This window comes from Hemiscyllium ocellatum, chromosome 3 (assembly GCF_020745735.1).
Source record: "Hemiscyllium ocellatum isolate sHemOce1 chromosome 3, sHemOce1.pat.X.cur, whole genome shotgun sequence".
Lineage (NCBI taxonomy): Eukaryota > Metazoa > Chordata > Chondrichthyes > Orectolobiformes > Hemiscylliidae > Hemiscyllium > Hemiscyllium ocellatum.
Window position 1 is genome coordinate 64444733 of NC_083403.1, and position 16553 is coordinate 64461285.

The 16553-nt window shown below is 40.3% G+C and overlaps 1 protein-coding gene across 1 annotated transcript in view; it reads right to left on the bottom strand.

The window, feature by feature from the left end:
• The window catches only part of nt5dc1 (5'-nucleotidase domain containing 1), a 547161-nt gene that overhangs the window by 143101 nt on the left and 387507 nt on the right, over positions 1-16553 (bottom strand). Inside the window, exon 7 of the mRNA XM_060850687.1 lies at positions 8297-8471. Within this exon, the coding sequence (XP_060706670.1) occupies positions 8297-8471 (175 nt within the window). The remainder of the gene's footprint in view (positions 1-8296; positions 8472-16553) is intronic.

Consider the following 16553-nt stretch of genomic DNA (forward strand, 5'->3'; position numbering starts at 1 on the left):
ATATTTGCAAAGATATAGCAAGGCAAATTGAAAAACTCAACAGAACTGTTTTTCAGACTGGACGCCTGTGACCAGTGGAGTGCCACAAGAATCGGTGCTGGGTCCACTACTTTTTGCCATTTATATAGATGATTTGGATGTGAGCATAAGAGGTATAGCTAGTAAGTTTGCTGATGACACCAAAACTGGAGGTGTAGTGGACAGCAAAGAAGGTTACTTCAGAATACAACAGGATCTTGATCAGATGGGCCAATGGGTTGAGAAGTGGCAGATGGAGTTTTTTTTGATTAGATTAGATTCCCTGCCGTGTGGAAATAGGCCCTTCGGCCCAACCAGTCCACACCGACCCTCCAAAGAGCAACACACCCAGAACCATTTCCCTCTGATTAATGCACCCAACACTATGGACAATTTAGCATGGCCAATTCACCTGACCTGCACATCTTTGGACTGTAGGAGGAAACCGAAATACCCGGAGAAAACCCATGCAGACATGGGGAGAACGTGCAAACTCCACACAGACAGTCACCTGAGGCTGGAATCGAACCTGGGACGCTGGTGCTGGAATCGAACCTGGGACGCTGGTGCTGTGAGGCAGCAGTGCTAATCACCAAGCCACTGTGAGTTTAATTTAGATAAATGTGAGGTGCTGCATTTTGGGAAAACAAATCTTAGCAGGGTTATTCACTTAATGGTAAGGTCCTATGGAGTGTTGCTGAACAAAGAGACCTTGGAGTGCAGGTTCATAGCTCCTTGAAAGTGAAGTCGCAGGTAGATAGGATAGTGAAGGTGGCATTTGGTATGCTTTCCTTTATTGGTCAGAGTATTGAGTACAGGAGTTGGGAAGTCATGTTGTGGCTGTACAGGACATTGGTGAGGCCACTGTTGGAATATTGCTTGCAATTCTGGTCTCCCAACAGAAAGATGTTATGAAATTTGAAAGGGTTCAGAAAAGATTTACATGGATGTTGACAGGGTTGGAATATTTGAGCTATAGGGAGAGGTTGAATAGGCTGGGCGTCAGAGGCTGAGGAGTGACCTTATAGAGGTTTATAAAATCATGAGGGGCTTGAATAGGATAAATAGACAAAGTCTTTTCCCTGGGGTCGGGAGTCTAGAACTAGAGGGCATAGGTTTAGGGTGAGAGGGGAAAGATATAAAACAGACCTAAGAGGCAACTTTTTCACTCAGAGGGTGATACATGTATAGAATGAGCTGCCAGAGGAAGTGGTGGATGCTCGTACAATTGCAACATTTAAAAGGCATTTGGATGGGCAGATGAATAGGAAGGGTTTGGAAGGATATGGGCCAGGTGCTGGCAGGTGGGACTAGATTGGGTTGGGATATCTGGTCGGCATGGACGAGTTGGACCAAAGGATCTGTTTCCGTGCTGTACATCTCTATGACTCTATGAATCTAAGGTCAAGCATGAACAACAAGCTACTTTTAGATCAGGATGAAGTAGCAGATAAACTGGTGATGACAGCGATTTCGGAGAAACTTATAGAATACTCATCATTACAACTTTATAGATATTAAGCAAGTGTTTGACAGCATATGGTGAGGAGGAATACAGCATATATGGAGTTCTGTCAGTGTATTCCCAGCAAATTTAGGAATCATTTATAACAAGTTCTTAAGTGATGAGTTGATAGGACACTGATGGAATAATCCAGATCATCAAGTAACAAAGCCACAATTAATTCTGCACGAAAAGAATAGATTGGAGGTCTCTCATTATGTAGCAAGACTTTTTACATAACTGATTTGTGAATTAAAGTGACGTTATATCAACATCAAAAACAGATTTGCACAAACTGATTAACTGTGCACGTGCAGCACAGACCAACTGGATTACAGATAAGATTTACTTATACAGTGCCTTTAGTATAATAAAACATTGCAAAACACCTCTCAAGAGGAATAATAAAACAATATATGATTGAAAATCAAATAACGAGATGTCGAAAAGTTTGGTCAAAAATACCATAAGATATGGGAGCTGAATTAGGCTATGTGGCCGCTCAAATCTGCTCCACGATTCAATGACGGCTGCTACATTTCTCAATCCCATTCTCCTGTCTTCTCCCCATGACCATTGATTCCCTTACTGATCAAAAACCCTATCTATCACTATCTTGAATGACGTGGCTTCCACAGCCTTCTATGGCAATGAGTTTCACCCTCTGATGAAGAGATGCCTCTTTACCTCAGTTCCAAAGGACTGTCCCTTCAGTCTGAGGCTGTGCCTTCAGGTCCGAGACTTACCTACTGGTGCAAGTATCTTCTTCACATCTACTCTATCCAGACTTCTCAGTATTCTGTAATTTTCAATGAGACTCCCCATCATCCTTCTAAACTCCATCGGGCACAGACCCAGAGTCCTCAACCATTCGTCAAATGACAAACCTTTCTTTCCTGGGATCATTCATTCGAGTGAACCTCATCTGGATCCCCTTTCAAAGCCGGTACATCCTTCCGTAGATATTGGACCCAAATCTGCTCACAATATTCCAAGTATGGTCTGACCAGAGCCTTATACAGCCTCAGAAGGACATCCCTACTCTTGTATTCTTGTACTCTCAAAATGAAAGCTAACATTGGCATTTTTAGCTTTAAATGGCTGTCTTAAAGGAGTATTATGAGGTGCAGAGTGTGAGGTGTAGGAAACTATTACAGAGCTTGAGGTCTCGGCAACTGAAGACAGAGCTATGAATTGTTGAGCAATTTAATTTTAGCAATACTTAGGAGGCCAAAATTTGATAAAAGCAGGCATGTTAAAGAATTGCAGAGCTGACGAGGATTACAAAGATGGGGAGTGCTGAAGCTTTAAAGTAATTTGAACAAGTTGATGAAAATTGGGGCTTTTTTTAATGAAAGCCATTGCAGGTTAGCAAGAACATTAATGATCTCAGAATGGAACTTGCTGTGAGCTTTGACGTGAGCAGCAGAAGTCACTGCAGGTAGAAATTGGGAAATCAGGCAGGAGAGCATTAGAATCGTCAGGCTTAGAAGAAAGAAAGACAGGAACAAAAGTTTGAGTGGCGGAAGAACAAAACTGTGTGTAGTCAGGTGGTGAGGTAGAAGCAGGTGGTTTTAGTGAAAGTTCAAATAGGAGTTTGGAAGTTCATCAGGGTTGCAAACAGACTGGCTTAATCTCAGGTTGTTGCCAGGGAGAGTAGAGAATGGAGTTTGGAGAATGAACCAAAAATAACAGCTTAGTCTTCATAGTATTAAGTGGAGGAGACTTATGCTCATCCAGCACTGGATATCAGATAAGCAGTCTGATAATGGTGGAGTCATTGGAAAGGTCATGGCATGGTACAGTGGGGTGTCATCAGTATACATGTTGAAACTAATACTGTGCTTTTGGACGATGTTGCCAAGAGGAAAAATAGGAGTTGTCAAAGATGGATCTTTGAAACCAGGAGTCCTTCAAGTCTGCTCCACCAGAGCAGGAGAGAGAGAGAGAGAGAGAGAGAGATAGAGAGAGAGAGAGATACAAGAAACACTGTCTAACATGGGGATTAGAGGGTAGTCATCAACTTAGTGGGGTTAGGGTTAAGGGAGAGAAGGTGAGTCTCATGGAAAAGATGAACTTGGAATAGGCCTGAAAAGAGATAGCAAAGAAAGTAGACAAAGATGTGAGCTTATTTCTTGGGCAATGGGGATCGTAAGAGGGAGCTTAACCAAGTGGGCTAGTAGAGAGGAGGGACGTAGCACACAGCTGACCTGATGGTCTCAAACTGAGTGACAAATAAATTCTTCACACTAACAGAATGTGAGGCTGGAGGAACAAGAGATAGAGATTCAATAAAACAGATGGCAGTACAGAAAAGGGCTTTGCATTCCGTGAAACAAAAACAAAAGTTATATTATTTGGAAAGAATCTGGAAAATGTACACAATACAGTTTGAATCTACACAGTTGAACAGGTGAAAATGTTTGCATACACTGTTAGGTTAGAGTCGGAGAATTTGAGTAGTGAAGAAGACGTCAAAAGAAGTATTAGAGTTGCTTCAGTTTATTTTGAAAGGTTAAACAGAGTATGCAAGACTAAAGACATTCTGGTAAAAACTAAAAGTTAAAGTCAATGGAACAATGGATATCCCTATACTATCATGCAGCTCGTAATGGTGGAACATAAAATGTCAACAAACAAAACACACGAACAGCAGAGATTAAATGGTAGATCGAAATATGGGATTAGCTAAAATGCAAGCATGATACAATAAAAACATGACTTGGACAAGAAACACTACTTTAACTGAAAATCCAAGAAAACTGACTGTCATGATAAAAAAATGGGACTATTGAACAGGTTTCAGTAACAGATGCTGCAGACAGATGGCAGGTTAGGCACCTTTTCTCTGTAGTGTATTTTTTTTAGATTAGATTCCCTACGGTATAGAAACAGGCCCTTCGGCCTGAACGAGTCCATACTGACACTCCAAAGAGTAACCCACCCAGATCCATTCCACTACCCTATATTTACCTCTAACTCTACGGGCCTGCACATCTTTGGATTATGGGTGGAAACCGGAGCACCCGGAGCTTTCTTAACACTGCTCTCACAGCATTGCTTTGGGCAATGGAGTGACATGGGTGTTTCCAACTTTATTTGAATAGCAATTAATGCCCAAATTAATGCTGTAAACTGCTACTGGCTGAAGCGTCACATTTCATAAAATATTTTGACTTCAGTTTTTTTTTCACCTAATGTGCTGCATTCAAACCTGGATCCAGCTTTGAAAGAATATTTTAACATGTTGTGTCATCTAGTTCCAAAGATTTGAGAGACAGTTTCAAGGATGAGATCCAGATGGAAGCCATGCTACTGTTTAAAAGCATTATTTTTGAAATTTTACATCAAATGTATTTCCTTGAAAAAATGACACTTGGAATCAGATCAAAAAGTGTGACAGAATAACAGAAAGCACCAGTAATGTACAAATATTTTTGACCATAGAGTTGGTTGACTGTTTTCACTAATCACTGCTAATGAATGTCATGTGAGAAGGATGAAGGTTACAGCATATTTTTGCGAACAGGGATACTGTCATTGACATCATCAAGGCTAAAGCATAGTTTACAGAAGTTCAGAGTCTTTTTTATGGCAAGATTTATATCATTTGTGGTTCCTAAGATCACCCTGCCAATTATCATGTTGTTTTTAAAAGAAAATTTGGAAGGATTGAGAAGTCAAATGCTTACAGTGAAAATTCCACTGTTGGCAATAATAAGAGGTTGGGAAACAGTGGTGGATATTCAGAATGGGTCAACAATCAAGTGTCCCAATTCTAGACATATTTTAATGGTACGGAAATTCTGCAGATGTGTGAAGAAATCAAATTTAATGTCAATAACAAGTTGAACTTGGACTGAAAGTTTCATGCAGGTTATAAATTGTGCAACAACATGACTTGCCTGACACAAATGCTGACAAATAATTAGGAGGATGGATAAGTTGAGTACGTATAGAAAAGTTTTAAATCAGCTGAATGTTCTTTATTAGAAAATCGGAGGTTTGTTTCCCCAGCACTATAGAGTTCCTGAGCAAAGTTCAGGCCATTCTCAAATTAACATTTCCCATATAATCGCTGAAACTCAAAAATTATCTTCTACATACAATCTGAAACTGTCTCACAGTGATGAGGAGACACAATCTAGCAAGCTTCCATAGATATACAGATGTCACCTTTATTTAAAACAAAATTAGATTCTGTTTGGATATAAAATTAAGAGCACTTTCAATATTACACACAAATATAACAGATTCTAAATAACAGATTTTATAGAAACTAAGACCATAAGGCAGAATCTTGCTTTTTCTTTTGAGAGCGTTTTTCATGACAAGGCCGAGTGAACTTTATGTTATGAAACCTGCCTTATTGTTTAAATAGTCAACCCTAATGGTTAACAGAGCAGAAATTGTCAAAACGCATGGGTCTGCTGTCCATCACTTGCTTGTCACCCCTTATAAAAAGAGTCAAAGAGATGTACAGCATGGAAACAGACCCTTCAGTCCAACTTATCCATGCCAACCAGATATGCTAGATTAATTTAGTCCCATTTGCCAGCATTTGGCCCATATCCTTCTAAACCTTTTCTATTCATATATGCATCTAAATGCCTTTTCAATGTTGATATTACACCAGTCTCCACTATTTCATCTGACAGCTCATTCCATACATGCACCACCTTCTGCGTGGAAAAGTTGCCGCTTAAGTCTCTTTTAATCTTTCCCATCACACCTTAGACCTACGCCCTCTATTTATGGACTGACTCTGATTGTTCCAAGTGACCAACTGATTGCTTTCAAGCCCCTGGATTGATATCGGAGGTGACCCATGACTTAGGGAAGGCTATCCCATTTGACTTAATTAAGATCTGCTGACAACTATGATAAACTGCCTTCTATCGTGTCTGCAGACAATGGCACAGCAACAGTAATATCTCTTACTGAAGGGTGCAAAATGCACAATGACAGGGCATGATAATACAAGGAGAAAGTGAGGACTGCAGTTGCTGGAGATCAGAGTTGAAAATGTGTTGCTGGAAAAGCGCAGCAGGTCAGGCAGCATCCAAGGAGCAGGAGAATCGACGTTTCAGGAAACCTCAGGAAACCTCTTCATGATAACACAAGATAGAGTTGCATTGAGCATCTAGGAGGCTCAGAGTGAGTGAGTACCATGACAATGAGTGAAGAGCCCAGAACTACAGCCTGGTCCAGTCCATGAGCTGGGTGCATGGCCCTGAGCATGCACTGTCTTTGTAGCAGCACTGCAACGATATTTTTTGGTACAGCCCAAGATGCAGCATTGAAGTGCAGATGTGTCCTCTCAATGAATCAGAAAAGTGGAATGTGGATCTATAGCAACTGGCACATGTCAGATGCCAATGTCCATAGATATGGAGTGCATGTGAACAACGCTCACTGAGTGTGCCCTGAGACGTCAGTGCTTAGTTTCCAACATGGAGGTCACTTCAAATGAGCAGTGAGCTAAATCTGCCAGGTGCTCGCGCTGGATTCCTTGTCAAGTTTTCCTGACATCTAGCTTGTTTGGCAACTTTGGTAAGATGGCAGGCTGAATATTAATGAGGTGAATTGTACTTTTGACAAGCCATTTAACAAGCTATAACAACTATCCATTGGCAACTTGCCACTCTCTAATGAAAAAACTTGCCTTGCTGCTTGTCCATGCCTATTCTGAAAAGCATTAAAAATGATGAGATTTGTTGCTATTATCAAGCTAGGTTGTGCCTCCTTGTTTTGCCACATATCTCACCATATCCCACATTACAAAGACCTCTATAAGATTGTGCCTTTGACTGATAATGGACAGACCATTAATGACTATACCAGTCTAATAGTCTTTGTCTAGGTTGGCCACCTATATCCACTACAAATCCACCAAATTGCACAGTTACCTTGACTATGTGTCCTCATACTCTGCTTCCTGTAAAGACTATATCCTATTCTCCCAGCTCCTTCGTCTCTGTCACATCGGTTCCAATGATGTCAACTTCTACAGTGGGGCCTCTGAAATTTCCACTTTTTTCCACAAGGATTCGCAACCACCATGATTAACAAGGTCCTCAGTCATGATCATACCACCTCCCAAACATCAACCCTCACTTCCTCTCTTTCTTCCCACAACAGTGATAGGGACCCCTAGTCCTAACTTGCCACTCCACCAATATACACATTCAAAGGATCATAAGCCATCAATTCTGCCACCTTCAGCAGGATGGCACCACTAGATTCATATTCCCCTCTCCTCCCTTGTCAGCATTACACAAGGTACGCTCTCTGCAGGACATCCTGGTCCACTTCCCAACACTTCCTCACACCACCTTCTCTTGCAATCACAGACTGTGTAATACCTGCCTGTTTAATTCCTCCCTCCACACTATCCAAGGCCCCAGGTACACCATCCAGACTGATCTTTACCCATTGCTTTGTCTGCCCAACTGTTGTTCTTTCTCTCTGGGCTCCATGTCTACCTTTTGTCTGTTCCTGCCCTCCTCCCACCTCTGTCTTCAGGATATATACATCGCTACAATCAGTTCTCAAGGGGTCACCGGACCCAAATATGTTGACTCTGCTGAGTTTTACCAGCAGCTTCTATTTTTGTTTGTGATTTTTGGTTTTATCAGTTCCCTGTCCAGTCCCAGCCTTTACCCTTCACATTTCTGGACATCAATTTATTAATTAGTAGCCATCATCTGTTTCCTCCTAACCTTTATTTAATGTTATCTTTGTTTAACATACTTGTTGTGCTTTTGCACTCACCCGAGAATGTGTTCACAGAGCAGTCGGCAGTAGTCACTATGGGAGCTGGTAATTAACAGCAGCACTTTCCCAGCATTCTTCAGTTTCCTCAGCCAATCTTTCACTGATTCAGAACAACGCAGTAGGTATTTCCCTGGATCTTTTTTCACTGATGGAAAATATATTCCAGAGTCTTCTGTATTGATAAAAAAAGAAACAGACAAATGTCTGACAATGTTTGATACCATGTCTTGCAATGAATTTCAAAGCATATTAATCAGCAATTAATCTAATTGCTACATCTGACAGCCTATTTTTAATGTTATTGTGTCTTTGATATACTATTTAATTTTGTAACATAATAAATATGGGCATTCTGCCAAAAGCTTACATATTTAATATTGGATGATGACTCTTTTTACAGAATATTGTGAAGTCTCTTTGTAAAGTTAAGATGCAGGCATTATTCATTCATTATCTACCAGTGTATGCAGCTGAATATTCCTGTGCAAAAGTGTTCATGAGGTTGATACATCTTTGGAGTGAAGATAATCTTCCACAAGAAGTGGTTTTGTGAAGAAAGATTGCTACGTGGGGAAAAAAAAATTAGTTCTAAGGCTGCTTATGTTTTGTTAACCTAGCAACAACTATATGGAAAATAATTGGCAGTGATTACAGATGTTGTGGCACCAACATCTGCAATGGTATATTCCTGTTCTCTGTTCATTCACACCCCAGTTCCTTTGAGGCAGTACAGAGTCTATGCTACCTTGGCTGGATTTCCAGTTCTCTTATCCCGCTATGTAAAACAGAAGAATCTCAGGTGGCTTTCGTACTAACTCTCTCCCATTTCGGCAGTGCTTAAAGGGACTATTTATCTCTCTCCTCTTGCAGAATTTTCGAAAGTTACTTAGCTTCTACACCAGAGATCAAAATGTAAGACTGACAGGTTTTCATGAAGTGGACTGGAATAAGGATTATGTGGATCTTAGATGCCTGCATGAACGACCTGGATGAAATGAGCTGGTTTGGTGTTGTAAATTCCGGATCAAGATTCTCTCTTAGCTACGGCACACCAATAACAACTTTATGCAGGAATGCAAAAGGCAAAATTTAATCCTTTCACTAATTTTCAACAGTGTGTTCAAGGCAATCTTAAAACTAAGGCTCTGTGACTATGAACTACAACTTTGAAACATTTAGCGTATGGACAAAAGTGAAAAACTTGCTAATTCAAAGTATGCAGATATAGAAAACCTGAAACAGGCTATTTGGCCCAACTAGTTAATGTTGGTGCTTTTTACCCATCAATGAAGTATTAGAAGGATTGGTGGGCGGTGTATGAAGAGAGATTGGACTGACTCTTTTCCTTGGAGTAGAGAAGACTGAGAGGGGATATGATTGACATGTATAGCAATAATAAGGCACATAGACAAGAAGAAATGCTTCACCTGATGGATGGATCAATGACCAAGGGTCAAAGATTTAAGCTAAGGGGCAGGATGCTTGAAAGGGTTGTGAGGAAATAACTTTTTACCTGGAGGGTGTGGAAATCTAAAACTCACTGCCGACAAGAGTGGTAAGAGGCAGGAGTCCTCATGGGCTAAGGGGTGGCTTTATAGAGATTTATAAATTACAAGAACGTCGGATAGGGTGAAAAGCCAATGTCCTTTTTCCAAGCGTACGGAATCCATGACTAGGCGGCATAGGTTTAAGGTAAGAAGGGAAAGATTTACAAGGGATTGAAGGGGCAACCTTTTCATACAGAGAGTGGTGCATGTATGGAATGAGTTGTCAGTGGAGTGGTGGAGGCTGGTAAAATTATATTTAAAAACATCTGGATGGGTACATAAATGGGAAGGGTTCAGAGGAATATGAGCCTAATGCTGGCAAATGGGACGAGATTAATTTAAGATATCTGGTCGGCATGGACAAGTTGGACTGAAGGGTCTGTTTCCCCACTGTACAACCCTATGAGTCATTAATTAGGTCAATTAGCTGAGAAGTGGCAATTGGAGTTTAATTTGGAGAAATGTGAGGGTGGTTAAGAAGGCATTTAGCACGCTTGCCTTCATTTCTCAAAACTTTGAGTATAGGAATTAGGACATTATGTTGAGGTTGTACAGGATGTTGGTGAGGTCTCTTCTGGAGTACTGTGTCCAGTGCTAGTCTCCCTGTTATAGGAAGGATATTAATAAGCTGGAGAGGGTTCAGAAAAGGTTTACTATGATATTGTGGGTAATGGAGGTTTTGAGTTATAAGCGGAGGCTGGGACATTTTCACTGGAGCATAGGAGGTTGAGAGGTGACCTCACAGAGGTTTATAAAATACTGGGGAGTATAGATAAGAGTTTACTATAATAGAAAAGACATTCTAAATGTCTTTTCCCTAGGGTGGGGTATTTCAAGACTAGGGAACATATTTTTAAGGTGAGAGGAGAAAGACCTAAAAAAGACGAGAGGGGCAATTTTTTTTACGCAATGGTTTGTGTATGCAATTAACTTTCAGAGGAAGTGCTGGATGAGGGTACAGATACAACATATACATAACATTCCTGCAGGTGGAGACAGTTTAGTTTGGAATTATGGTTGGCATGGACTGGTTGGACCAAAGGGTCTGCTTCTATGCTTTATGACTCTATTTAAGAAGTACTTGGATGTACACTTACGATCTCAAGTATATAAGGCTACAGGCCAGGTATTGGAAAATGAGATCAGAACGGTTAGGTGGTTGATTTTGACTGGTGCAGACATGATGGGCTGAAGGGCCTCTGTGCTCTAGACCTCTATCACTCATAATAATGATGAAAACTGAAAATAGATGTTCTATCCTTTGGCTGGGAATGCTATTTGGAATTCTGGAGATAATCAACTACACTTGGTTATGATTTAGACTCCTCACGTGTCACAGACAGTGGCTTTTTCATTTCTTCTGGAACGTTTGTATAAGTGAGCTCAGCTGGCCAGTCTTCAAACTAAACATTCTCCAATTATTTAATATGGTTCTGATAATGAGTTCCATGAAAATGTTTAAACTAGTCAGACAGTAAAACTGAAGTATTAGGATATATACATTTTCCTTTCCCATTTACATCATCTCTGAAAGAACAAAACACACGACTTTCCCAAAGGTGCTCTCTCCTGATACCTGCTCACTGATTTTCTCAGACCAAACAACATTTTGACCAAATGGGGTTATGGGGTTGATAGGTCATCTTTTTGGGCCTGAGTACATAATGCTCTGAGGTGTAAAGAAAAGTAGCAAGACCGCAGCAAGCAATTAAAAAAATTTTCTATTCCTCCCTACGTTTCTGAAGGTCTTGTGTCACCATTGGAAGGGTGGCATGTGCCACCAAAACAGCCTTCTGTATACACTGGAAAAGCGCAGCACAGAAAAGCGCAGGGCGGCACGGTGGCACAGTGGTTAGCACTGCTGCCTCACAGCGCCAGAAACCTGGGTTCAATTCCCGCCTCAGGCGACTGACTGTGTGGAGTTTGCATGTTCTCCCCTGCTGCGCTTTTCCAGCAACACATTTTCAGCTCTGATCTCCAGCATCTGCAGACCTCACTTTCTCCAACTGTATACACTGAAACTGATAAGCATTTTACAGCAAGATGCGCGAGATTGCTGTTAAAAGTCTAAGTCTGAAACCTTGTCAACTTCAGTTTCTGAGTCGATTGATGCTGAACCCAATCATTGCATGGTGACCACAGGTCACTATAAGGTCTTCTAACTTAGCACTGAAGCTCTGAACTGCACAGTTTTGCAAGACTGGTATCTTTTAAGTACTGATGTCACTTGGAAGATCCCAGACTGCTTTTTATTGGCACTCTTTTCCTTACAGCTCATGATCACAAAGTGTTGACAGCATCTCACGATGGCTACAATAATTATCTTAAATGTGGATTAACTGAAAGTGTGCACCTCCAGCTACATCAATTGTGGCTAAATCAAATGCTTTGGCTTCAACCTACAGACAGCAAAATATAGGCCTGAGAGATGATTAAGAAAATGGTTAAATCATTGTTTAATAAATATGAAATATTTTCTTGAATTATCTTTAACTCATGCAGAGAAGCTCTGTAAACTTTGAAAGATCCATTCTGTAGGGAAAACTGAATACCAAAGTCATAGAGTTATGCTGCAGGCACACAGGGCATGAATGAGAATAAATCTGGAGAAATGTTGCCAGAGGAACTGGTGGAGGCTGGCACAATTACAACATCTAAAAGACATCTGGATGGGTATATGAAAAGGAAGGCTTCACAGAGATATGGGCAAATTGCTGGCAAACGGGAGTAGATTAATTTAGAAAATCTAGTCAGCATGAATAAGTTGGACCGAAGGGTCTGTATCCGTGCTGTACATCTCTATGACTCTATTGGTTTCCTTATTTAAGGAAGGATGTAAATTTGTTGGAAGCAGTTCAGAGCAAGTTTACTAGACTAATAGCTAGAATGGTGGGGGTTCCCATGAGGAGAGGTTGGACACGTTCTTATCATTTTTGCTTATTTTAGGTGGTGAAGCAGAGTACGTCAGTGAAATTTCTTCATTAAAAGCACAATTCACACAAATAAAAACAACTAAAAGTTAACTTGAAGCAAAACATCTGGAATATAGTATTGAAATCAAAATATTTATAACGTACCATCATATATACTCTACCTACATTATTTCCACCGTCTATTACTTTTAATGCATGAAACACATACAAAATACATGGCAAAGAGAATGGGAAAATGGCTAAAATGTTAATATGAGGAATATATTGGGCTAAAGGTAAACTGTACCTGATAAAACAGCAGCAGACACTAACTGAACAAGTCTGGTATTTTTTAAGGACAATATTCGCATCAACTAAAGGCATAATTTTTCTCAGTCATCCTTGGGATACAGGTGTAACTGGTAAGGCTGGCATTTGTTGTCCATCTTTCCTCCGTGTGTGTCATCAATAGGCACTGGAGTGATGACCCACCAGATAACTGCAGTGCTTAACTTGTGAGGTTAGTTTCAGAGAAACTATTTCAATGGGAGCAGAAACCCAGAACAACAATTCACTAGACTGTGATTGTTCCACTTTTCTAACTGTACTGGCTGATATGGAGGAAAAGCAGATACTGAAGTTGAGGTACGTATTGGACACAATCTCATGGGCACAGATGTGAGAGGCTGACTGGTCTATACCTTCTCTCTTGGCCTCGTTAAGAATGCTTAGGGTTCACTTTCATTGGTCTGGCTGCAAGACCTCTGGAAGCAGGGCACCCTCTCACTTCATTAAGTGTTGCAGGAGGACCAGGAAATACCAGGATTAGCAGAGACTGGCAACTACAAAAAAACATTGCCTGCTGCTCCAGGATCAACGAGCAGAATTTTATAACAAAAAGGCCTGATGGTTAAAATCAACATGACCTCATTTTGTTACTGGCAGACATGAATCTGAACAAAGCCAGAAACATTACTGTCCCATGATAAACCTTGAATTGCAGTTAACATCATCATGTAGGCAAGCCAGTTCCATCTAATTGTTGGGGTTCGTGACACTAAATTACTGATTGAATGGCATTTGAATCCAATCTGAGTGATGAAACCTTGTGCACTTTGCCATCGACATGGTGAGAAGTGAAACAAGTTTGGGGCAGTCTTTTCCTAATCCTTTGTCATCACAAAGCTGCTATAATTTGCTTTAGAACAACATTAAATTGGCATTGTTACTCAAAATCCTTAATGGTGTTTGGTGTGAAGCAGAAATGTTTTGTTAATGGAAGTTCATTTCAGTTTTGTTCCAAGATATGTTGTTGATCATAAAAGAAAGATGCTGTGTGTTACTTTTTGAAATGTCATTTTTTTTATCTGGATGGTTAGTGTTCAAATGGAGATAAATCATGGACCAATCTATGTTTTGGAATTCTTAGAATCACAGAATGTTAGATGATTGATGGAAGCCATTTGATTCTTCCTAGCTGTGTTAAACTAGGAGAGCTATGTATTTTATTTACTTGGTTTCATTGTACTGCTGTTCCTCATTATCTTTTAAATATGTATTCTCAATCACTTGTCCATTTCCCATTTAAAAGCCATTTGGATTCTGCTTCTGACAGGACAGAGAATAAATGCCCAGCCAATTCTTTGTATGAAAGAAACATGCTAACCTCTCACGTCGTTCTTTTGAGGATTATTTTAAGTGTATATTTTTAATAAAATATTACTAACACTGGCCAGAGGAAATATTTTCTCAATTCAGTTTGTAAAATCATACACCTCTGAATTTTGAGCTCCTGGATTAGATCTCCGCTCCAAGTTATTTGCACTAAAGAAATGAGCTCCAGTTTCGCTTGCGTCTTTTTACAATTTATGCCTTTCATGTCTATTATCTTCTTATCTTCAATGTACTTTCTCCATGTGGACCTGGCTCCCTTCAACATGAAGAATGCTCTGTAAAAGGCACGCAGGAAGCACAGCTAAACAAACAAATCACAAGGAGGCAGTGCTTTCAACTTCTGATGGGAATAAATTATATTCACACATGCCTTTTAACACATTAGAGGTTTTGGCATTTGCCATTGTATTGTGGTAATTCTTCATCAGTCCAAAAGCTAAACAATAATTTCAGAAACCTCACCTATAACAACTACATACTATCATGCCATAGAGGCTTTTTCTCAGAGCAAGAGAAACATACTAAATTATTGCCAATATCTAATCTGTGGCAATTAGTCCCAGGAGAATCCTCTTAACAACTGTGATTGTGTACTTTTTCTAAATTATATTCTCGTCACTCTCCAGTTGTGCTGCATATGTGCAGCAGATACTGAATCTAATAACTGGACTCCTGCATTGCAATTTTATAGAAACAAGGTTCAACTGTGTGTTATTATAGCTCCCCACAGTGGTATGAATCTAAACTACAAAGCTGCCAGTGAATGAGGCAAATAATTGCACAAAATTGCATGATTGTATGTGTATCCAGGTAAATATAAAACTGTGTCGACAAACAGAACGTGATAAGAAAACCTCTAACTAATTAAGTGTTCAAATCAGCCAGTCCCACACACAGGTTTTAATTGCAATTGTAACATTTTTATTGCTGTTTGATGATGTTGAGCAAAAATAACTTTGAAAATGTCCTTGTTTGTTACAGGTTTGTGTATAAAGGATATCGCCATAGCTTCTGTCCTCAATAAAGTAATTCAGGGAACTATCCAGTGTAGTTCGGAGATCACGAGAAAGTTTTATGGTTTTTCTCCCTCTCTATGATGCTTGAAGTCAGTGATCAAAGTCAGAATCTTCCCAGCCACGGAGTGACGTGGGCATTGGCGAGAAAGCTGAGAAATCACAGACGATGGATAGTGAGAAGCTTCCCACTGTTGAGATCAAAATATCCTGTTTTCTAAAGAAGTGTTGAATGGTCACATGAGATTTTTGCTCATGAGTAGTGAGTGGACTTTTATGTACATATTAGCATGCATTAACCCCCTCATTGTTCCATAATTTGCCTCACTAATATGCAGTTTTTCTTTCTCCATCTGCTGCAGTGAAACGAGATGGTGATAATTGAAATGAAAGTCAGAGCAGTTATCTAATGACTGTAGCTTGCCACTTGCTCTTCTGGCCCTCCAACAGTTAGGACATCTTAGGTCATTTCGACAAGCAGCAACTGTATGTATCTCCCTTGCAGAACTGCCCTCCAGGTCCCTGTCAGCAAATTGAGACGCCAATATTCCGCTATCTGATATGTCTGGGCCAAATAAAATGAACTACGCAGGACAGCCTCAGACTTGACGAGATGCACAGTTGGGTGTTAAAAATGGCACCATTGCTAGGAATCCTGGGAGGTCCTGACCTTGGCCAGTAATCACAGCTTGCAGAGGGTAGGAGGATATGATGAGCAGAGTGATATAGGGATGTATAGGTAATGGGATGTGCTTGGGAAGACAGATTGAGAGAAGTTGCTTGGGCTCGCATTGAGGAATCCTCCATGATGTGTGACACAAATGACACTGAGCCATTTTCTGATAAGATTCAGCCCCAGGTGCAAGCCCTCTTCGCACAGCATTAACACAATGATGCCAAAACAAGCATATGCCCATTGTCACAACTCATTAGAGAGCCGTATGTACAGTTTAAACAAAATAATCCCCAAGGAAAAACAGGAAGATAGGAGACACTCGCAATCACAGATTGAAGAGAATTCAGTTATTTTTGAATATAATTGTGACAGGGTCTTTCCAAAGGTCCAAACAATTGAAAACATAAGAGTATTGCATTGCAGATGCTGGAA